This window comes from Gigantopelta aegis, chromosome 15 (assembly GCF_016097555.1).
Source record: "Gigantopelta aegis isolate Gae_Host chromosome 15, Gae_host_genome, whole genome shotgun sequence".
Classification (NCBI taxonomy): domain Eukaryota; kingdom Metazoa; phylum Mollusca; class Gastropoda; order Neomphalida; family Peltospiridae; genus Gigantopelta; species Gigantopelta aegis.
This window is the reverse complement of record NC_054713.1, coordinates 37720729-37747097: the sequence shown is the minus strand read 5'-3', so window position 1 is coordinate 37747097 and position 26369 is coordinate 37720729. Positions and strand designations below refer to the sequence as shown.

Genomic DNA, 26369 nt, shown 5'->3' with positions numbered 1-26369 from the left:
GTTTCTGTGCACCTCCCCACAGAAAAGAAGAAACAAAATGTTTTATTTAACGACGCACTCAACACATTTTAGTTACGGCTATATGGCGTCGGACATATGGTTAAGGACCAGTGACCACACAGATATTGAGAGAGGAATTCCGCTGTCGGATTGATTAGCAGCAAGGGATCTTTTATATGCACCATCCCACAGACAGGATAGCACATACCACGACCTTTCATGAATGAATGAATAAATGAATGTTTAACGACACCCCAGCATAAAAATACACATCGGCTAATGGGTGTCACAAATGGTAGGACCTTTGATATACCAGTCGTGTTACTTTGGCTGAAACGAGAAATAGCCCAATGCGCCCACCGACAGGGATCGATCCTAGACCGAACGGCTTGTGTTATAACAGTTGTGGAGCACTGGTTGGAATGGAAAATAGCGCTGCTGCTCCATTGATGGGGATCGATCTTAGATCGTTGAAAAAAAAAAAAAAAAAAAAAAAAAAAAAATATATATATATATATATATATATATATATATATATATATATATATATATATATATATATATCTCACTGCCTCCTTTCTTTTCTTCTTATCTAAGACTATTTGTCAGAATTACCAAATGTTTGACATCCAATAGCCGATGATTAAAAAATCAATGTGCTTTAGTGGAACTAGGCTAGGGCAAGCCGAATTCGAGTTTTTATGCCTAGCATTTGCTATGGCCATTTGGGCTACTGAACACGAATCCGTGGAATTTTTGGTCTATGGTCACGTTTTATATCCGGAATAGCGGTCAAATTCCTCCATTTGCCATAACTTTAAACATTTTCAGAGCAAATAATCCGTGCAATATATCACTATATAGGTTTTTGGGGTTGTAGAACATGAATATGACACATAAAAGTAGCTTAAACTTCATACAGTCTCTGTGTGCATTTATGCACTAAAAATTCGATATTTCACTGAATTATTTTTAGTAGTTTGATCGTACTTAGTAATTGGTTCATGTGCTCACCACATTTAATGCAAGATGATGAAACAGGATGACACCATCCTATGAACCATGCTGTTTTATCTACAGTGTTGAGAGAACAACAGAAATAACTTATCCGCTAACCATGAGGACTAGCCACAGGTTTACAAATACAAAACTGAAAATTGGTGGCCGCCTAACCAGCAGAATGATTTCTGTTTGCAATGCACAAAAAGAAAAGGCTCCACACAACTAGAAAGGGCAGTGCAAGTGAAATTGTAGGTGAGAAAGTTTGTATTTGATTGGATAATAAAAATGTTTACCACAAGACAGAAAGAGCAGTGGATAAACAAATACTGGTTGACATTGAAACATTTCAGAAAAGAATACAGTAGTTCAAAGCCAAAGTCAACAAAATATTTTAAAATGTCAATGACTGATTTATAATTTAATGCGTATAATATCCGAACCAGAAACGGTTACCAGTAACAAAGTTAGAATCTGAAAATGGAGAACATGTAGGTATGTAATTTAACATGAACTTTGAAAATGATATTTCAAAAACTACCTTTAATGATATAATGCATCATGTATACACAAACGGCAAGAATGGGACCAAAAAAAACTAAAAAAAAACCCACCAGGCAATTGAATTCTACCCAGGAGCTACATGATTTACCAAACCTTATCAGTTGAATTCACAAATGAATACGGTGTACTGTAGGCCTGGGGACGGGACGTAGCCCAGCGGTAAAGCGTTCGTTTGATGCGCGGTCGGTCTGGGATCGATCCCCGTCGGTGGACCCATTGGGCTATTTCTCGTTCCAGCCAGTGCACCACGACTGGTATATCAAAGGCCGTGGTATGTGTTATCCTGTCTGTGGGATAGTGCATATAAAAGATCCGTTGCTGCTAATCGAAAAGAGTAGCCTATGAAGTGGCGACAGCGGGTTTCCTCTCTTAATATCTGTGTGGTCTTTAACCATATGCCTGACGCCACATAACCGTAAATGAAATGTGTTGAGTGCGTCGTTAAATAAAATGTGCCTTTCTTTTTCTTTCCCTGGCAGACACGATAGTACATACCACGGCCTTTGTTATAAAAGTTGTGGAGCACTGGCTGGAACGAGAAATATCCCAATGGGCCCAGCATTGGGGATCGATCCTAAACCAATCGCGCATCAAGCAAGCGCTTTACAACTGGGCTACGTCACGCCCCCACCCCTACCATACAGTTGGTAGATCACTCGATGAGCTGTTTTTATCGTAGGATCAAATCTCATCTGAGCTTTCCCGCTCTAACCAGTGGCCCACGACAGGTAAATAAAATACTGTGGTGTGTGATGTCCTGTTTGTGGGATGGTGCATATAATGGAAAGATGTAACGCGTTTCCTTTGAAGACTACCTGTAAAAATTATCAAATGTTTGACATCCAACAGCCGATGATTAATAAATCGACTACCTGTCAACATTATCCAATGTTTGACATCCAATAGCCGATGATTAATAAATCGACTACCTGTCAACATTATCCAATGTTTGACATCCAACAGCCGATGATTAATAAATCGATGTGAATTACATTTAAAGGAAGTTTACATCATTTTGTTTTGGGCCAATATAAGGGAGGTTTTCTATGTACGAGGCCTCGATGGTGTTCTCGTTTCGCCATCGAACTTAAGTCGGGTAGGTGCAGAGTTCGCACCCCGGAACCGACTCCCTTTCAGAACGAGTTTAATGACTCGATGAGTAGGGGTAAGGCCATTACACCGACTTCTCTCTCACTAACCACTAATCCACTTTCGTGGACAGACAGTCCTGGTAGCATTAGGTGTGTGTGCCCAGGACAGCATGCTTGAACCGTAATTGGATATAAGCACAAAAATGCGTATAAACAAATATACATATGCATATATATGTGTGTGTGTATGTATATATATATATATATATATATATATATATATATATATATATATATATATATATATATATATATATATATATACACCTGTGTCGGCCAACCTCTAAACTTGATTTGCCATTGAAATTACCTTTTAGTTTAGTGGGGCGGCTAACAAAACAACTGTGCACCTTTGGTTAAAAGGATGAAACTGGACACATTGACCCATTACATTTTCAGATATGGACTCGCCAGCATCGCGAGGGTACGACAACTGTCAGTGTCGCACTTGGCTAATTGTCACAAGAAGGTGGGAACTAAAACTTGAGGTACGACAAAAACAGAGCCGCGACCATTATGGCAATGGAGGACTTGACGGCCGTGGTACCAGCATACGGACCTGGAATGAAAACAATTTTTAAAATGTAGCAGTAGTAACAGTATGCAGCTATATGTAAACACGCGCACACGCAGGTACGCACCGATAAACCATCCACCACCATTCCCACACCCCCCCCCCCCCCCCCCCCCCCCCCACACACACACACACAAAAACAGGAAAAACAACAACCCGACAAAAACATATATATATATACTAAAGTACTTTTAGAACGAACACGCTTACAACAAACTACCGGTTAGAACGAACTGATTGTAAAGTCTCGTTGTTTCCCCCTATATAGTGTTAATAAATTTTAATGTATAGAACGAACTATGTATAGCGAATTAACTGTTAAAACGAACCAATGTGTTTGTCAAAATTGTGAATTTCAGTGTAAATTAGTGTATATACAGTGAACCGATCATAATTTTTTGAAAATCTTATTTGTATCTTATCAGTCAGTAGCATTAACGGCAATGCATCCAAAACGACTGTACTGATATTGGTGATAATAAATGAAATATTTTTTTAAATCCCACTAATTTTTGTATTTAAATTTGAAAAATCCAAAATGGCCGACTTCATGAATGAAAAAGGCTAACTTCCGCGTATAACGAACTACTGCTATATCGAACCGATGTGTCTGGTCCCTTGCTGTTCGTTATAAGAGTACTTTACTGTATATATATATATATATATATATATATATATATATATATATATATATACACACACAAACATGCGACACTCTCTCTCGTCTCTCTCTCTCTCTCTCTCTCTCTCTCTCTCTCTCTCTCTCTCTCTCTCTCTCTCTCTCTCTCTCTCTCTTTGTATATGTGCTTTCGTAGCATGTGCTGATATACTAGCAAGACTCTACGACACGACAGAAAGACGTGGACCTAATGGGCGTCCATAACAAATAACGGAAACTCAAAGACAGACATGGACCTATTCCATAACAAATAATTCGAACCCGATTAAAAACTTTGACCTACTGGGCTTCCATAGCATATAATCCAAACCCGAAGAAAGACTTCGACCTAATGGACTTCCACGGGAAATATCAGGTTAGCCGAAACCCAAATATAGACATGGCCGTAATTAGCTTCCATAACAAAAAAAAAAAAAAAAAAAAACAACAACAAAAAACAACAACACAACCCCCAACCCCACACCACAGCAGATAACCATAACATATAACCCAAACCGGAAGAAACGTTTGACATAATTGGCTTCCATATAGCTGGTAGCCAAAACCCAAATGGACTTGTCCGTAGTGGGCTCCCATTACAAATAACCCGAAGCCGAAGATAGACTTGCTTACAGTCAGCCTTGGCTTTGTCCAACGACTTTGTTACCATGGTAGCCTGGGTTGTTGCTCCATCACACGCCTTCTCTGTACTGGGCGTCAGTTCCACACAGTTAGCGTACGTAAAGCCTTCCCTAAAATAAATTAAAATTTGTAGACTTCTCTGTAAGGCCAAAATAATAATAATAATAATAATAATAATGATATATAATAATAATGATTATAATAATGATAATAATAATCATAATGATGATAATAATAATAATGATGATAATAATGATAATAATAATAATAATCATACTCATAATCATAATCATAAAGGCATATTGTCACAGACCACTGACCTACTGACCTACTACATGGCCTAACAAAGTATTACTTAAAATATATATATATTTGATTTGTCCCTAAATGTACTTTATTCAACCATCTACGTAACCACTATACTCCACTTATTAATGATATTTTGTAAAAATAATTGAATTATGGCAATGGTCCATAATTCAAAAACTAACATTGCTGAGAGGGTTGACATGGATTTCACTCCATCATGGTGTAGTTAAAGTGATGCAATAGCTAGATTTATTCTGTAAAAATTAATTTAATTTTTATTTATTATTAATTTTTAGAGAAATAAGGTCCTTAAATCTGTGACAGTATGCCTTTAATCATAATCATAATCATAATAATAATAATAATAAAGAAAGTCAGTTTCTGGTCAGACCAAAGTTTCAGAATTGATGCGGCGATGCGGCGGCTTTTTTTTTCTTTTTTTTTAAAGCATGGATTGCACAGAAAAGGCGGGCATATTTAATACCGAAATAAGGGAAATGAACGTCCTAGTTCATGCGCGATGGCATTTTGGTTCCAAATGCGGTTTTACGTCATAGTAAGAAAAGGCTAGTGCAAAAATCGAGATCATACTGCGGGAAATTAAAAAAAAAAAATGTTGACGCGCGCGTTGACCAGAGACCAAACATTTATTTTGTTTGGCCTGATATTTAATGACATTTCTTTGACGATGTCTATCTCTAAGCAACTAAGACACAAGAGGGAGATTTAAAGAGATGAGCGAGAGTCACATGGGGCGGAATATCTACCTATTATGGGCTTCTTTTTTTCGTGAATAGTTTTTTTTTTTTTTTTTATCATTCAAACATCGTTAAAAAAGGAAACATTTTAAAGGGACTATGATGAGTTTGCTGTATTGTAAAATGTTGCCGACTAATAAAATCTTTTAACGACTAAAATTACATAGTAATATGTTTTCTTGTTTAGAATATCAGTGTGTGTATATTTAGTGTGTTTCTGGTCGTCCTAATATTGGTAAGTAGCCCAAACAGATGTTTATAACCTGTTTTATCTTGACCATTCCTATTTGACAACTATCAACCCATGCAAAGGGAGAAGACAAGGGTTGTTACAGTAATTATATACATAATATATACACACATAATGCAGTTACTACTTTATAGACATAATTAATATAATAATTATATTCACAAGGACCCGGATATTGACAAGCATCTAGACCAGAGAGAGAGAGAGAGAGAGAGGAGAGAGAGAGAGAGAGAGAGAGAGAGAGAATTTTGTGCGGAGATAGAGAGTTATTAATACGGGGGACAGGGAAAGAAGAAACGATGTTCTCGACGGACGGACAGACAGAGTTAAGGAGGAGATATAGAGAGATATGATTAATGACATATGAAATAAGGGTATTTTATACTAGTTACAAACCGTAGTCAGTCACGTGATTAATTTTTTTTTAATGAGAAACTCTCTATATAGAGCACCATTTATGTTTTTAAATTATATCCCACAAAGCAGCTTACATGCATTTCACGTTGTGAATACGCGGTCCTGGCAAGCACTATAACCGTTTGGAGAAAACTGGCCACGTTGAGCACAGACCCATCAATGGGATCGAAAAAAGATAAACCCAGATAATTTTAAGGAGATATGAAATCATTACCACCCCCAGTTAGGCCCCTCCTTCCCAGGATAATAAAAAAAAAAAACCCAAAAAACACACAAGACCCGGAAAAACCAAGAAGAAAAAAACCTGAAACTGAAAACTACCCCAAACGGCGCAAGAAAGCGAAAAACAGACCACACGAAAACCCTCAGCAACAACACAAAGAACAAGAACAAACCACAAAAAAGGCAAAATGCCGATCCTAGAAAGACCGATCAAAGCATCAAGCTTTACCTCGCGTCACTCAGTCATCGGACAACACATGGAAGAGTATGTAAAAAAAAATATCTAGCGCTAAGATCACATCACCTCGCGTCATTACGGGTCATCGTCAACAAATGGAGTTCAACAGTAGGAGTTTTTTTTTTTTTAAATTATTTTTTTACTAAAATCATGCTAGTGACTTGAAAAGAATTTGAAAACACCCATTTATGTGAAATATTAGTATGACTTTTGGTTAATTTCGAAAAATAACCGGAAACATGTGTTTTCCTAAAACATTTTATAGGTAATTTCAGTTAAAACGGGAAAGAAAGAGCCTCAATGGCTGGGCCATAAAATCTGTTCAACCATATACACTCTTGAGAACGAGAAATAGCCCAATAAGCCCCCCGACGGGGATCGATCCTAGATTGAAGTAGACCAATTAAGGATCCGCGAGACCTTTTGCACAAATAACAGCGGACGATATTCCCAGGATATATATTTTACAACCCCTTTGGGGAGAGGGGCAAAATGACCTGGGGAAAATAAATGTACACATCACCGCGGGGCCCCCTGAAGCACGTGTTCCTAGGATAAACCAGCTCTGGATTGACTGCGCACCAAGCGAGCGCTTTACCACTGGGCTACGACCCGCCGTCAATGGGAGAGTATGAAAAGTGAATGTTAAAGTAGCTTACTGCATCATGTGCAGAGATAAGGGTACAGGGTAGGTCTTCAGGTCTCCAGAAGCAAATTGGGTTGCGGGGACGTTCGCGCCAGCTTCACAACCTGCACCACTGGCGGCCACCAGACAAGCGGCAAACTTCTTGATCGCCCTGCCAGCAAAAGAAAGGAATGTTAGTTCAAGTTAAGTTTGTTTTGTTTAACGACACTACTGGATTATATTGATTAACTAATCATCGGCTGTTGGATGCCAGACATTTGATAATTCTGACACGTTTTTTTTTTTTTTTTTTTTTTTTTTAACGACACCACTGGAGCACATTGATTAATTAATAATCGGCTATGAGGAGAACCCAGTACCTACCAGCCTTATGTCCAATGACATAATCAAAAGGACACCCCTTTTCTTTCAGGAAAGTTAAAGTTTGTTTTGTTTAACGACACCACTGGAGCACATTGATTAATTAATAATCGGCTATTGGAGGAGAACCCAGTACCTACCAGCCTTATGTCCCATGACGTAATCAAAAGGACACCCCTTTTCTTTCAGGAAAGTTAAAGTTTGTTTTGTTTAACGACACCACTGGAGCACATTGATTAATTAATCATCGGCTATTGGATGTCAAACATTTGGTAATTTTGACATATAGTCTTAGAGAGGAAACCCGCTACAATTTTCTATTAGTAGTAAGGGATCTTTTATATACACTTTCCCATAAACAGAAAAGCACATACCACGGCCTTTGACTAGTTGTGGTGTACTAGTTGGAACGAGGGAAAAAAACCCAATCAGTTGAATGGATCCACCGAGGTGGTTCGATCCTGCGACGCAAGCACCTCAAGTGGGCACTCAGCTGACTGAGCTAAATTCCGCCTCTGTTAGTTTAATGAATGAATGAATGAATTAGTTAAGTTTGTTTTGTTTAACGACACCCCTGGAGCATAAAAATACACATCGGTTATTGGTGTCGAACGAAGGACATATAAAGTTTTGTTTACCCGACCATGCGGATCCAGGATTTTTTGCGGGGGTTGGGTGGGGGGCCACGGCTTAAATAGTGAATGAAAATTAAAATAAGGGGGAAAAAAAACAATCATTATGAGCATTGTGGGCGGATTATCTGTTTAATTAATAACGCCTCATCACACAACAGCTATTTGGTGACTAATATTCAGAAAAAGAAAAAAAAAATTGCATATGGCAACCCTCCCCCTAAGATAATACGTCCTCTGTAGGTACTCTTAGAATCGAGGGGCCGGACGTAACACAGAGGTAAATCGCTCGCTTGATACGTGGTCGGTTTGGGATCGATCCCCCTCAGTCGGCCCACTGGGCTATTTCTCGTTCCAGCCAGTGAACCACCACTGGTATACCAAAGGCCGTGATATGTGCTATCCTGGCCATGGGATGGTGCATATAAAAGATCCCTTGCTACAAATGGAAAGATGTAACGGGTTTCCTATCTTGTACTATATATGTCAAAATTACCAAATGTTTGACATCCAGTAGCCGATGATTAATAATCAATGTGCTCTAGTGGTTTCGTTAAACAAAACAAACTTCGTAGGGTCAAAACACTTCAGGGGATCCAGTCTCTGAATGCGTTTTTTCCCGTCCCAACCAGAGCCCCACAACTGGTATATCAAAGGCTGTGGTATTTTCAGAAACACCTATCCGAACAAGATAATATATAATAAAAGAGAATACATCACCTTCAGAAATAAATAAATACACTATATCATCATCTTCATCATGATCATCACTAACATCATCGTCGTCGTCGTCGTCATCGCCATCATCATCATCATCACTAACATCAACATCATCATCACTAACATCATCATCATCATCAGTAACATCATCATCACTAACATCATCATCATCATCATCACTAACATCATCATCATCATCGTCATCATCATCATCAGCGTCGTCATCATCATCACATCACATCATCATCATCACATCATCATCATCGTCGTCGTCGTCATCATCACTGTCATCCATCATCAACATCATCACTAACATCATCATCATCATCGGCGTCGTCATCATCATCATAACTATCATCATCATCGTGGTCATCATCATCATCATCATCTCACATCATCGTCGACAGCATCGTCATCATCACTAACATCACCATCGTCATCATCATCATTGTCGTCATCACTAACATCATCATCGTCATCACTAACATCATCGTCGACAGCATCGTCATCATCACTAACATCACCATCGTCATCATCATCATTGTCGTCGTCATCACTAACATCATCATCGTCATCATCATCACCGTCACCATTATCATCATCACCACAGTCGACATTATCATCATCATTACTAACATCACCATTATCACTAACATAACCATCATCGTCATCATCGTTATCATCATCATTATCATCATCATTACCATCTTCATCGACATCACCATCAGCAGCAGCAGCAACAGCATCATCATCATCGTCACCATTAATTTAATATACTCACGTGCACTTTTTGGCATCATCAGTACCAGCTGCGGTTTTCTCGGTGCCGTAGGTGGTTGCGCATGCGTCGCAGGTTTCACCTCGAATAGTCTGGACCAATCCTGTAAGAAAATGGAGGGTCTACTGGATAAGTCATGGGACTGAAGGCTGGTAGGTACTTGGTTCGCCTCCAGGTACCGGCTCCCACCCATAGCAACGTTAATAACTCAACAGACAGAGGTACGTCCACTTTACCCCGGTGGATCCATTCAACTGACTGGAGTTTTCTCGTTCCAGCTAGTGCACCACAACTGGTATATCAAAGGCCATTGTATGTGCTATCCTGTCTGTGGGATGGTGCATATAAAAGATGCCTTGCTACTAGTGGAGAAATGTAGCGGGTTTCCCCACTAACATTATATGTCAAAATTACCAAATGTTTGACATTCAATAGCCGATGATTAATAAATCAATGTGCTCCAGTGGTGTCGTTAAACAAAACAAACTTGAACTTTAATATGCAACTGTTGTTAAAAAGGCGCCGTTAGCCAAAAAAAAAACCATCATACAATGATACAGAACGCAGGACTGTTGTGAGAGTCGTTATAGATTTGAAACTTAAAAGTTTTTATACGAGTGTAGCATTATTTAACATATAATTATATTCCTTTCATCGGTTTCCTGTTGACGCAAACGGACTATGGTGGCTAGGGTCAGCGGGTTTAAGGACTATATATAAATATTTCAGAATATTGTCATGGTTGTATTGTACCCGAAAACGCAAAACTGGTGGTCGAATACTAGTATATACATTGGTTGTTACATTAATAACTCTCACCCATAAAGGGGATCTTGTCACATTAGTCCCTGCCCCCAGGTACAGTAACGCGAAGCTTCGTGTCATTAGGTCCCCGCCTCTAAGCACCGTATGGCGGAGTTTCGTGACATTAAGCCCCGCCTTCATGAATAATCATATACTACATTTATTTTTTTTTTAAATTAATCTCAGAAAATAATTATTGTTACAGTTTTATCATGACCATAATCATAGATGTCAGAAACGGCGTAGAGAGTGGTTGTCCTATAGACAAGGCACTGGATAGTTTTTGTTTAACAACACTGGAACACATTGATTAATTAATCATCGGCTATTGGATAGCATATTTCTAGTAATTATGAGAGGAAACCCGCAACATTTTTCCTAATGCAGCAAGGGATCTTTTATATGTACTTTCCCACAGACAGGAAGGCGCATACCACGGCCTTTGTCCAGTTATGGTGCACTAGTTGGAACGAGAAAAACCCAGTCAGTTGAGTGGATCCACCGACGTGGTTCGATCCTGCGACGCAAGCACCTCGAGCCAGAACTCAACCGACTGAGGCACTGGGTAGAGTTAAAGCTAAAGCTTGTTTTGTTTAACGACACCACTAGAGCACATTGATTAATTAATCATCGGCTATTGGATATGCATTGGATAGGGCTTCATAGAATCAACCACTATTTTGCCAAATTTCCCATTGGACTCTACATTGTGCAGAGATAGGGTCTCAATCCTGATTATGGTTTTGACGTTCAAATTTATCCTATTGACCAATTCCACGGTACCGGCCTCGGTGGCGTCGTGGTTAGGCCATCGGTCTACAGGCTGGTAGGTACTTGGTTCGGATCTCAGTCGAGGCATGGGATTTTTAATCCAGTTATCGACTCCAAACCCTGAGTGGGTGTTCCGCAAGGCTCAATGGGTAGGTGTAAACCACTTGCACCGACCAGTGATCCATAACTGGTTCAACAAAGGCCATGGTCTGTGCTATCCTGCCTGTGGGAAGCGCAAATAAAAGTCTTTAAGATCCCTTGCTGCCTGTCGTAAGAGAGTAGCCTATGTGGCGACAGCGGATTTCCTCTAAAAACAGTGTCAAAATGACCATATGTTTGACGTCCAATAGCCGATGATAAGATAAAAAAAACAATGTGCTCTAGTGGCGTCGTTAAATAAAAGAAACGTTTTTAATTCCACGGTTCTTCGGTGGATCCGTTCAACTGATCGTTTTTTCTCGTTCCAACCAGTGTATCACAACTTGTCAAAGGTTGTGGTATGTGCTTTCCTGTCTGTGGGAAAGTGCATATAAAAGACTCCTTGCTGCATTAGAAAAAAATGTAGCGGGTTTCCTCTGTTGACTACGATTCAGAATTACCAATTCACTAATGCTCGAAAGCATCAATATGAACAAGCTCAAAAAGCTATGTATTTTACACTTAGACAAGGAAAACGTTGCCATCTTTCCATTCAATGCCAACTTAAATTATTTGATTGTATGGTTTTACCTATTGCTTTATACGGATGTGAAATTTGGGGGTTTTAAAGTCTGTCTTGCATAGAAAAATTGTATAGCAAATATTTAAAGTTATTATTGCCTGTTAGAAAATCCACCCCATTATATATGTTGTATGGAGAACTTGGATGCTTCCCGGTAGATATAACAGTAAAAATAAGAATGATAGGATTTTGGTTTAGGATGATTACTGGGAAGCAGTCCAAGCTATCATTATTAGTGTACAGAATGTTATTGAATGATTATAATACACATTTTTATGATCACAAATGGATAGCTTTTATAAAATCAATTTTAGATAATATTGGTTGCACATACATATGGTGGTCACATTGTGAGCGTATTAATAGTGTTTCATTGTTGAAAACATTTATTTCAACAAAACTCATAGATCAATTTTTGCAAACATGGTACAGTAATATTGACACTTCATCGAAAGCATCTTGTTACAAAATATTTAAAAGCAGTATAGCATTCAAAAATTATTTAAATTTATTAGAAAAAAAAACATTGGTGCCCATTGTTACGTTTTAGAGTATCAAACCACAATCTTCCAATAGAGACAGGTAGATGGATACGTAAACCATTACATGATAGATTGTGTTTTTTATGCAACACTAACGACATCGGAGATGAATTCCATTATATTTTTACATGCCCATATTTTAACCAATTCAGACTTCAATATATACCGGGAATATTATCGATCCAAACCAAACACATATAAATTTCACGAATTATTTAATTGTAAAAAAACTGGTGTCCTCCGAAAACTTGCAATATTTTGTAAACATATTGTGAATACTTTCAAGCCCTCCGGCTCATAACTTTATTGTATTATTATTGTGTATGCAAACCCAAACCAATTATTTATAATTATATTCCCATATTCGTTTTATGTAGATATACTTATGTGATAGTTTTACTCTGTCATCTTGTTAAAAAGTGTGAATTGTTGTATTATATATTGTTCCTCATATGCCGTGGATTACGGCCTGAGAGAAATAAATGTTCAGTTCAGTTCAGTTCAGTTCAGTTCAGACATCCAATAGCCGATGATTAATTAATCAATGTGTTCTAGTGGTGTCGTTAAACAAAACAAACTTTAATTCTAACATTAATTCCACAGTCATTAAAAGACGGAATAAATAGTGTTTACAACAATCTCAATCTCTCTCCAAAACACAACACAACACAGCTAGCAAAACGATGTTACTATTGCAAGTAAAAACGTTAATATTCAACTGTTCTTGATACTATTCGCAAATTAAATATTAAAACTCCAATACGTTAATCCTAAAACTAAATCGGAGACGTACAACAAGATAATATATAGACAACAAAGTGTTTAACTGCAAAATGTTTATTGTATTTGTAAGATCTTAAGAATGCATATTCAATATTCGTTTTTGTTAAAGGAGAATGACAATTAAAACAAAAATTAAAACTAACATTAAAGCAATGAACTACTCTATGAACGGCAAAAGAAACGCGAGATTTTTCAAAGCTATGCAAATAATTTTCTATAAGTAAATTATGAGAAAAAAAATGTATTAAAACAAAACAATTATTTTAAATTAACTAAATTGAGTAATTTGTCATGTTTTGATAATTGATAATTCATATAATAATTTAAAATTATAACTCCGCAATTGCACATAGTACCATTATGATTTTGGACCTCGTGTTTACAGTTCAGTATATTAGAATAAAAATTATGAATCTTAAAATAACGAACCTGCGAGCACCACAAAGAAATACAGAGCGTTCATCTTGAGTCTGTTAGCTGATTCGACTTCTGAATCGTTTTAAAACCGATTGTAACCGCCTCAAACCGCTGGAGTGACTGGTGCGTCATATCTTGTGATATTTATACACTTATGTTGCTATGAAATATGTTACATATAAACACAGTTGTGGTAAGGGGGTGGTACTTGGTTAGTTTTGACGACAACTATTGCTGTGTCATCATTTAAAGAAATGCATAGTTGCTAGGAGCTGTTATACAACTCACTGCTTCTAAGGGGTGGAGCGTAGTTCATGTATATGTCAGTTTTGACAACTATTGCTGTGTCATCATTTAAAGAAATGCATAGTTGCTAGGTGATGTTATACAACTCACTGCTTCTAAGGGGTGGAGCGTAGTTCGTGTATATGTCAGTTTTGACGACAACTACTTTTGTGTCATCATTTAAAGAAAGTTATAGTTGCTAGGAGATATTATACATTTCACTGCTTCTAAGGGGTGGGACTTAGTTGACGTATGTGCCAGTTTTGACGACAACTAGTTCTCTGTCATCATTTAAAGAAAGGTATAGTTGCTGGGAGATATTATACAACTCACTGCTTCTAAGGGGTGGGGCTTAGTTGATGTACGTGCCAGTTTGGACGACAAATAGTTGTCTGTCATCATTTAAAGAAAGGTATAGTTGCTAGGAGATATTACACAACTCACTGCTTCTAAGGGGTGGGGCTTAGTTGATGTACGTGCCAGTTTGGACGACAAATAGTTGTCTGTTATCATTTAAAGAAAGGTATAGTTGCTGGGAGATATTATAGAACCCACTACTGCTAAGGGGTGGGGCTTAGTTAAAAAAACAAGTTTGCTGTCTTTCTTATAGTTAGTTATTTTTGATTGGCTAAAAACTAGTGATCGTGGCGTCTCCAGGATTAATAATAAATGTGTTATGAATGTCATTAAAGTAACTGATGTTCGGTTATGTCTATGCTATAGCAACAAGGTTGTTAGGGTAAACATCGACATATGGCTATATTCCAAATTGTCTTGTACTGAATGCATGGGGTAACATTCGTCTTTCTTATTAATCATGCATGCCCAACATAATTATAAAGCGATAGTTTTGTCTTTTTCTATGTTTTTGTTTTAAAATACATATTTATTTATTAGTTCCAAACCAATATCTCATGTTGCTTTAAACGGACAGACCCTAGTTTCAACCCGTGAAAATTAACACTAAGTTTAGTTAATCTACAAACCTGTAACACATGTGGATAAAGTTACAATAGAGTGAAACATGAGTCTGTGACTTTGAAATGGTGAAATACCCTCTAAAAACAGACTAAAACTCGACTCCATAACTGTTACTTCTCATCCGCACGTGCGTTTTTAAAAATATGAGAAATGCATTTTGTGATATTAAAACACCAGGATAAAAAAAACACTTCTAATGTACGGAAATTGATAATCTAAACAATAAAATCTAAGTAAAGTATGATATAAGTTACCAAAAGCGGTTATAATAGTAAAAAATATGCGTTAGTGTTTAAAAACTAGGGTATGCCCCTTTAAGCTTTAAGAAAATATAAAGAAAGGGTTTAAACAGTAGCTCGCCAAAATCGCCAAATGTGAAATAAAGTTCAAGTCGGCGAATATATCTCATTACTAATTCGCTAAAAAGCTCATCCGAAAATCGCCTATTGTTTACAGATGTTCCGTGATATTTGCAGTTTTACTAAATAAAACTTGAATTTGGCGACAGATGTTCTTTAATCTGAGCAAATTCGACACATTGCTAATAATTGTATTGGCTTCAGCCTAAACCCTGTAAAGACATGAGGCCGGATTTAAAAAGCCAATTTTTGTCTTGAACGCGCGTGACTACACACATGTACTGTCCTTAAAGGCATATTGTCACAGATCACTGACCTATTTAATGGCCTAACAAAGTATTACCTGAACAGAAATAATTCGATTTGTCCCTAAATGTACTATATTCAACCATCTTCATAACCACCATATTCCATTTATTAATGATATTTTGTAAAAATAATTGAATTATATGTTATAACAGAGAGAAGCTAAAGTCTGTGATTTTTAAACAGGAAAATACTGTCTAAAAATAACTACAGCGTGTCTTGATAACAATTATTTTTCAGACGAACGTGCGTTTAAGAATTATGAAAAATGCATTTTGAGGTATTGTAAAAACCTAAATGACCAGAATCACTTCAACTGTACGAAAATTAATGTTCTAAATAATAAAATGTAAGTACTTCTAATTTAAATTATATAAAAAAGGCTTTAATAGTACACCAATAAGTCGTAGTGTTTAAAAACTATTATCTGTCACTTCAAACCGGCCTTGGTGGTGCAGTGGTTAAGCCATCGGACTACAGGCTGGTAGGTACTGGGTTCGGATCCTAGTCGAGGCATGGGATTTTTAATCCAGATACCGACTCCAAACCCTGAGTGAGTGCTCCGCAAGGCTAACTGGGTAGGTGTAAACCACTTGCACCGACCAGTGATCCATAACTGGTTCAACAAAGGCCATGGTTTGTGCTATCCTGCCTGTGGGAAGCGCAAATAAAAGATCCCTTGCTGCCTATCGTAAAAGAGTAGCCTATGTGGCGACAGCAGGTTTCCTCTAAAATAAAAACAGTTCCAGAATGACCATATGTCTGACGTCCAATAGCCGATGATAAGAAAAAAAAATCAATGTGCTCTAGTGGCGTCGTTAAATCAAAAGAAACTTTACTCTTTTTTTACTGTCACTTCAAACATATGCGCGTTTAAGAAAAAACAGGCTTCGTAATTTCGGCCAATGATGTTTTTGTGTGTGTGTATAAATATGAATGTGGGGATTATGTATATGATATAATATAATATAACAATAACAACAAATTTAAAATGGAGACAAGTTTAGAAATGAAAAGAGATGAGGAAAAGAAGACTAAACGGAGATAGGGTGTTCCACATAGTTACATGATGATTCTTGGTCTGAGATACGATTAAAAAAATATAAATAATCAAAGTCAATGCAGCCGAATAAAAAACTCCAAAATAGACAGAAAAGGTATCGAAATCTTTATATGAATAATCCATTTATTCATACACTATATTTAAAAATGAAATATAACATATATGCATTTATTGCATTTTATTTTGCGAAACATTGCACACACACACACACACACACACATCATTAACAATATGGCGGAAATGCACATAATATTTGTGATCAGTTGAACAAGTTAAAGTTTGTTTTGTTTAACGACACCATTGGAGCACATTGATTAATTTATCATCAGTTATTGTATGTCAAACATTTGATAATTCTGACACGTAGTCATCAAAGGAAACCCGCTAAAAAAATTTTTTTTAGCCTAATGCAGCATGCGATCTTTTTATATGCACTTTCCCACAGACAGGACAGCACATATCACAGCCTTTGACCAGTTGTGGTGTGATCAGTTGAAAGTCTTCTGAATTATAATACACTGGGGCGATTTAAAGGGACCGTCCTGAGTTTGCTTCATTGCAAAATGTTTGCGACTAATATTATATATATTTAATATTAAATACTAGTTATCAGTATATTTTCTTATTTAGAATATTAGTGTCTGTATATTCAATACTTTTCTGGTAGTCTTGATATTTGTAAGTAACCCAAACTGAATTTGGTCTCCAAATAATTTCGTACGTACGAAACATATATTAGGTAATATAATTCAGGACAGAATACATTAGTTTCTACTAGGTACATACAGAAAAATCCAGCTCGCGCCAAACGGTCATATTCAAATTAAAGTTTGTTTTGTTTAAAATCTGTCAAAGCCCACTTTGCAATAAACGACCCATTTGTTATGATTACCCACTTTGTAAGTAATGATTTTGTAATACAAAAACGAGTAATTAGTACCCATTTTGTAAAAAAAAACCCAAAGGTATTAAACAAACAAATAAAGTAAAAAAAAAAAAACAACATTTGTAATTAGTACCCAACAAAATACCCATTCTGTAATTACGTGCCCATTCTGTAATAAAATTTGGCCCATATTATATTATAAAACTATTTGCCCATTTTGTAATAAAACAAAATACATATTCTGTAATACTTAAATATTTTCTAATTTAAACTAGTAATTAAAGTTTCATAGACAAATTAGTAAATAGCTCGTACTATCACATATAAGAAATGGTTCACAAACAATTAATACCATGTACCCTCTTCAAGTTGCCCATACGTCGTATGCTAGGCTCTGCCTATCAACTGCCAGACCAAAGTTAACCAAGTGGACGGTTGCGTTATAATTAATGTAGAAAATGTTCATATGGATTTTTGTAAAATGTATTGAATGTGAAAAAAGGTACAATGAATGCAACTGTGTTAACAGAATTAGGAAAATGTACATTTTCAGTGCAATCTAAGTATGTGAGAAATTTAAGATTGATGGAAATACATGGTAAAAAGGTCTCAGGTGAGCACATTTTGCCCGAATTTATCTGTACTTTTTGCCCGAATTTATCTGTACTTTTTGCAGTCTCACCTCATTACAACAGAATACAATTTAGGATATACAAAAAAGCAATATAAAATATAAAATTGTAATGAGCCGCTGTATAATGAGTTATGAGAGATCATTCGCTAAAGGTATCTAAAAGACAAATAAAGTAAACAATCCAACATTTGGTATTTTTTACATTATAGTGTCATAGGAAATCCGCTACATTTTTACATTAATAGCAAGAGATATTTTATATGCACCATCCCACAGATAGGACAGCACATACCATGGCAGTTGGTATACCACTGTGCTACGTCCCGCCCCCTAACACGTACGAAGGAAATCAAGTATTTTAACTGGACCCGTACAATTATTATTTCTAAATCTGTCTTCGCTTTAAACGCGGTTTTCTTGCTAAATTGTATCATATATATTGATCCCCATATTCACATCCCCATAATCTACATATTATTAATATATATATATTCTTTTATATTTCATTACTATCTTATTTTATGTACACGTACATTCTTCCACGTAAAATCATAGACAAATTCTTTATTGCTTTAAGTTATTCAACTTATAAGCTTTATAATAAAAATAGCAAAATATAATAAATACATATTTACAATATCTGATAATGGTGGGAAGCGCTATAGCACTATCTAAAACACATTCAACAATCAATTCATGTCTAAAATAAACGAAATAAACCATACATATATGCAGGATAAATAATTACGTGGGTATTAATAAAGAATATATTAAATATAAACACATCACGTGCGTAAAGACACACATACATATATCTAAACACAAATAAATAGGTACAATAAAATAAAAAAAAAATACTACAAATAATAAAATCATCATAAATAAATAAATAAATAAAATAAAATAAAATAAAATAATAATAAAATGAAATAAAATAATAATAAAAAATTAATAATGAGAAAAAATAAATACACTATATAGCACGTTATGTGGGTATGTATTTACGCTCCCCCCCCCCCCCCACCCCACCAAAAAACCAAAACAACCTCCCCCCAAAAAAAACCCACCCACATACACCCCCCAAAAAACCCCACAACCCCCCCCCCCCAAAAAAAAACAACCTACAAGAAAACAAAACAAAAAAACCCCACAAAACACACACAAATTAATAATAATTATATAACATTATATAACGTTATGTAAGTGTACACAATAAATATACCTATACATTTAAGATACATGTACATTTACGATAGAGACAGACAAACCGACAAGTGTTAGTTTATAATATTATTTTATTTGCTCTTAATAAAAAATTCCCCAAGGCAACTGAGTTCTTTCTCATTATTGTTGCAAAATGTACATACTCTTTCTTGTCGGCCGGTTTCTTTATTTAGTTTGTGAGCAGATATTCTAATATTTACTGTTTCCTTTAAATACTGATTGTCTATGATTTTACGAAAGTACATTTGTAATTTAAATTAATTTAATAGATATTGCTAGAGAATACCCTTTGTTGTTGTTGTTATTCGTCTGTAACAAAGCTGTTTAAATGTGTCGCATATCCTTTCCTTAATTATATTATAAATATTATTATTAACATGTGTTAAATCCCATATATAATTTAAACCAAGCTCATCTAGTTCCTGTTTAATATTCATTAACCAATTATCTTCATACATATTCATTACCTCATACAGAGCTCTTAAAATACAATTATTCGAATTTCGCATCTTAATCAATATTTGAAGATTTTTTATTTTCTTGTAATCTGTAAAGGGAACCGTCCTAATTCGCTATATACAAAATCATTACAAATTCAACCAGTTCAAAACAAACTAGTGTTTTTTTGTGTGCTTTTTTTTTTATTACTCACATAACGTGTTATATAGTTTATATAATTTTATTATTATTTATTATTTTTTTTTTTTTTTTATTTTATTTTATTTTTTTTTTTAAAATTTAATTTACCTATTTATTTGTGTTTTGTTATATGTATGTGTATCTTTAGTTTAAGTACGCACGTGATGTGTTTATATTTAATATCTTCTTTATTACTACCCACGTACTTATTTTGACCCAAGTTTGACCCAATACAAAACAGTAGGACGAGTAGAAACAAATTTGTTTTGAGACCCTGATATTTTATGTAGAAAGATATGAAATTACCTTCATTATAACGTGTCTGTTAGTCGACAACATCTTAACAATTACGTCGAATTCAGGCCAGTCCCTTGAATCAGATTAGTTCTACTAGGTACATACAGAAATCCAGTATCCAGCTCGCGCCAAACGGTCATGTGATTCATGGACGGTTAAAGTTTGTTTTATTTAAAACATTTGTTAAAACCCATTTTTTAATAAACGACCCATTTTGTTATGAATATCCCACTTTGTAATTAAAAAAACCCGACCCATTTTGTAAGTAGTACCTATTTTGTAAACCCCCCCCCCCCCCCCCCAAAAAAAAAAAAACAAAAACAAAAAACAAAACAAAACAAAATAAAAACGACCCAGTTTGTAATTAGCACCCATTTTGTAATAAAAAACGACCCATTATGTAATAAAAGCAGGTGCCAATTCTGTAATAAAATCTGGCCCATTTTAAAATTACAACATTAGGTGCACATTTTGTAATAAAACAAAATATATATTCTAATGTATTAAATATTTACTAATTTAAACTAGTAATTTAGTACTGACTGAAATAGCTCGTATTATCATATAAGAAATGGTTCACAAACAATACCATGTACTCTCTTCAAGTTACCCATACGTCGTATGCTAGGATCAGACTACCAACTGCCAGACCAAAGTTGACCAAGTGGACGGTTGCGTTATAATTTCTCCAACATTCGACTTACGACGGATGCGCTCAGATTAACAACTAATGGGTTATACGACACTCCCAACTGTTTTCGCGATGCGAGTAGATGTGTCTACGTGCGCTCTCGAGTTGCCCCCTCCCCCTCCCACACACACACTTGGGGGGATTGATAGCCAGTTTTGGGGCTCTGCAGGAGTTCCGGGTTACCTATACCGGGACACGGTGACCCGCCTCCAAAGAAGAGGAACGGAGGGAGTGGAAGAGGACGGAGGAAGAAGAAAGGCGTGCCAGGGACGGCTCGGGGGGGGGGGGGGGGATCAAAGGTGGCGGTCCCGTCTGCGTCGCCGCCCCTACCGACTTCGCCGAAGAGGACGCGACTGCCATCGGCGTCCGAATCCCCGGATGAGCCGTACTCGAGCCTAGACATTGCGATGTGCCAGGCCCCGAGGGCGGTACCGCCGACCTCCACTCCTCCACTGAAGAGGAAGGCAACATCACTGATCGTCCAGCCAGCCAAGGCCAATCCACTACCGCCGGTAGTCACCCCCCCCCCCCCCCCCCCCCCCCCCCCCCCCCCGGAGGGAGATGAGTGGACTGTTGTAGTCAACGGACTGAGGAAACATCTTCATCAGTATATGCAGGGGGACACGACGGACCCGAAAACGCTTAGGGGCAGCTACCTCAACGCGGACTGGAGACACCTGGAGGACGGCAGCGAGTACGAACTGCACAACAAGGTGTTCGGCACTCACCACACCGTAGTCGTCACACACAAGAGGGAGCAGACCTACAGACAAGCCATACTTCAGAGCAAGTTGGACAACCGGAATCTACACAAGATGATCCGAGCGGTCTGCGGTCCCGACTACGGTACGGTAGTTCGTACTCTGCGACAACGCCGACATCTGCTGCCGAACCTCCGGGATACTCCAGCCTCGCCGACGTAACAACCTTACATAGGACAGGTAACCTCCTTTTTGGGGTTTAGTTGGACTTTAAATTTTTCGGCCGCAGCTCAAAATTCTTATGTTTATTTTTTTATAAATAGTCCAACGCACTTTACTTTGGCGCCCGTTCAGTTGCTCAAATCACCTTAAAACCTTTTAGGCCGAGCACTAAAAATATTTTTGGTTTTAATTTCTTAGTCCAGACATGTGTAGGATACAGCAGATTATTCTCCGTAGGACTAAGGTTTTTGACCGACCGCTATTTTTGTTTTTTTTTAATTCCAAAGTCCGCCCACCTCAAACGTACCCCCCGCCCCTCCCCGGACTTAGACACTGGCGAAAGTCGGATATTTGGCCCGTGACAGGCGTGCGTGAAACCTTTCGTGGTATATATGCACGTGAAAAACTTTACCTGACCTGACCGGGTAATACGACGAGAATCGCGTTGTAAGAGTGCACACATTAGCATCCGGGCCTTCGTAGAAGTCATGACAGTGGTTGGTAGTCTTAGATAGCATTTTAAGAAAATTGCTTTTACATAATAAGGAAACACAGTTACATGTCTTTGGTACTTATATATCTAGTGTGTTAAATTATGGAGTTTTGACCCAGCTCATGATGTAGAAAAAGTTCATATGGATTTTTGTAAAATAATAATGAATGTGAAAAAGGTACAATGAATGCAGCTGTGTTACAGAATTAGGAAGATTTACATTTTCAATGCAATCAAAGTATGTGATATTTTTCAAATTACATACTTTAAGAATTTGACAACTTTGCAAATTAGATGTAAATTAACAACGTATTCATGCTCGCCAGAGGCTCGCATAATAGCATTTTGATTCCTAACATATGATATTGACGATACCGAAACACACGAGGGTAATATTTTCTTTATCATATCATCTCAAGCGTAATACAAACGGTTTTTGTAAACATTATACGGAACTTTTTATATTACAAAATAGATTCTGAACCATGAAAATACCCGGTCTCGTCTCGTGAATAACCTTTTCGAAATATATCCCATCATTTCTATCGGTCTCCGGTTCTTTTATTTCTCCCACTTTCTTTATTTGTGCTATAAGATTCAATATGAATAGGCATAATCAAAGTTAATATTTTTTTAACTTCTTATACACACTCACTTTGTGATTATATACAGATAATGTTACATAATGCATCCAACGTGACCTGTTTAATTCTATACGTAAGAGAATATGAATGGATACCCGTTTCAATAGAATCAAAAATTAATAGCCATGTGCATTCATCCCAGTGGAAATCGGAGGCGTTCGTGCCCTCCTCGGTCTTTGTCACGAGGTATCACGACGGACAATCGTAACACATACAAATCGAGACATGCATTTTAGCAGGTTCCAACCGGTCTCGGTGGCGCAGTGGTTAAGCATCGGACTATAGGCTGGCAGGTACAGGGTTCGCAGCCAGAGCGAGTTTTAATGACTCAATGGGTAGGTGTAAGACCACTACACCCTCTTCTCTCTCTCATTAACCAATTAACAACTAACCTACTGTCCCGCCCAGACAGCTGAGGTGTGTGCCCAGACAGCTGAGGTGTGTGCCCAGGAAGCCAGATATATCGTTAAAAAGTGTATGCTTTTCTCTACATGACAGGCTTGTTTCGTGAGAGAGTTGAATTATTGCTCTCACTCATCAGATGTAGATTTAATTACACCGTCAACGGAAAGCTGATGACGTAATGGACTCTGTGACGTCGAGGTTACGTCACTATGCAGGTCTATAATAGGTGATGTGTGGTATGCGCACAGAAGGTATTTGCGTCTGTGTCGACATGCTGATACGAGTTCATTCTTGGAGTTTAGTGTGCTGGTTTCAGGTTTATACATTATGAACAGTTTTTTCCTTCAGGCAGAGGTTGCATCTTTTGCTCGCTGGAGAGTATGATTTTGCTTTGGATAAAATTTTCCACTTAATGGTGTATGGGGTGAATCTATCCTTCAGTGTCCAAATGTACTGACTTAGCGCTGTTGCGTTCTTCTGTGTTGCGTTTTGAAAACTGCTCGTGTGCGCAGTATATCTCGTCTTAAATGTGTTTCTCGTCAAACCAACGTATGTTTCTTGCTTGTTGTTATCGAGTGTATTAACGGTAGCTTGATATATTACTCCTTTCTGCAAGCATTTGCCCTCAAGTGGACATTCAGCTCTTCGTCTACAGTTGCATTCTCTGGGGGGAACGGCGTCTTTATCTCTGTGTTGTTGAAGTAGAGTTTTGTTTATGCGCTGAAAATTATTTTCCCAACATTAGGCATGCAGCTATAGCTAATTTTAAACGGTGTTTCGATTTATAATTTTGTGGAGAGGGTTGCTTGTTGGGAAAGCACTCATCGAGTAATCTGAGGAACTGGTGACCTACGTTGGTTTTTTCACGTTGGAGCTATATGGTGGGTTGTACCAGGTGATGTTTCTATTGCGGTTGTTTCTGCGTCTGTTGTTTTCTTCTGCTGTTGGGGTGTATTTGAGGTTATAGTTATATCCGCTCTTGATAAGGCAACAATATAGGACTATATCGCGACGATGGCCTAGCTGCATTCAATGAGTCACCGAGAACCATAGAGATAATCAAAAAAAGATATTTGCAGAATATTTGCAAACCATAAACTCAAGATCACCATAGTCGCCAACAAAAAATCTGTAGATTACTTAGACGTAACTCTAGATCTTGAAAAGAGCTCAGTCAAACCCTATATGAAACCAACAAACACAACCTTTATACATCCACAACAAGAGCAACCACCCTCCAAATATCATCCGCAGTATACCAAAAACAATAAATAAAAGGCTTTCTGATAATATCTTCGAATGAGTGCATCTTTGAAGAAGCGAAACGCCCATATAAGGAAGCCTTACTCAAGAGCGGATATAACTATAACCTCAAATACACCCCAACAGCAGAAAACAACAGACGCAGAAACAACCGCAATAGAAACATCACCTGGTACAACCCACCATATAGCTCCAACGTGAAAACCAACGTAGGTCACCAGTTCCCAGATTACTCGATAGAGGTGCTTTCCCAAAAGCAACCCTCTCCACAAAATTATAAAATCGAAATCACCGTTAAAATTAGCTATAGCTGCATGCCTAATGTTGGGAAAATAATTTCAGCGCCATAACAAAACTCTACTTCAACAACACAGAGATAAAGACGCCGTTCCCCCCCAGAGAATGCAACTGTAGGACGAAGAGCTGAATGTCCACTTGAGGGCAAATGCTTGCAGAAAGGAGTAATATATCAAGCTACCGTTAATACACTGCGATAACAACAAGCAATAAACACTTACGTTGGTTTTTGACCGAGACACATTTAAGTACGAGATATTCTTGCGCAACACGAGCAGTTTTTTCAAACGCAACACCGAAAGAACGCAACAGCGCTAAGGCAGTACTTTGGGGACACCTGACGGATCGAGTTCACCCCATACACCATTAAGTGGGAAATTTTATACAAGCCACATCAATACTCTCCAGCGAGACAAAAGATCGCAACCTCTGCCTCGAGGGAAAACTGTTCCTAATGTATCAACCTGGAACCAGCACACTACAACTTCCAAGACTGACTCTCGTCTCAGCATATTCGCCACAGACGCCAACTACCTTCTGTTGCGGCTACCACACATCACCTATTTAGACCTGCATGGACGAACCTCGCGTCCCACGAGTCCTTACGTCTCCTTTCCGTTGACGGGTTTGAAAAATCTACATCGATGAGGAAGCATAATTCAATCTCTCACGAAACGCCCGTCTGTAGAGAAAACAACATTTTTTAAGTATTTTAATATTACTTTTATTAATTATCAATACATAGATGTTTCTTCAAGTTTCACCTCATTACAACCCAATAAATTTAGCATATACAAAAAGCATATAAATTAAAAGTGCATGACCAATTTAATTGATTATGAGGACTATTCCTAAACGTTCTAAAAGACAAAATAAAGTAAACAATCCAATTTGGAATTTACTTATAGGGTAAGAGGAAATCCCCTACTTTTTTCATTAATACAAAATTTTTATTGCCCATCCCAGACGGCAGGAACCATGGCGTTGATCCACTATGTACTCCCGCCCCCTAACACGTAGAAG

The 26369-nt window shown here is 37.3% G+C and overlaps 1 protein-coding gene across 1 annotated transcript in view; it reads right to left on the bottom strand.

The window, feature by feature from the left end:
* Positions 1 to 2984: 2984 nt before the first annotated feature.
* The window catches only part of LOC121390146, a 29279-nt gene continuing 5894 nt past the window's right edge, over positions 2985 to 26369 (bottom strand). Inside the window, exons 2-3 of the mRNA XM_041521894.1 lie at positions 4580 to 4698; positions 2985 to 3273 (exon numbers count right to left, since the gene is read on the bottom strand). Of these exons, the coding sequence (XP_041377828.1) occupies positions 3191 to 3273; positions 4580 to 4698 (202 nt within the window). The 3' untranslated portion in view covers positions 2985 to 3190. The remainder of the gene's footprint in view (positions 3274 to 4579; positions 4699 to 26369) is intronic.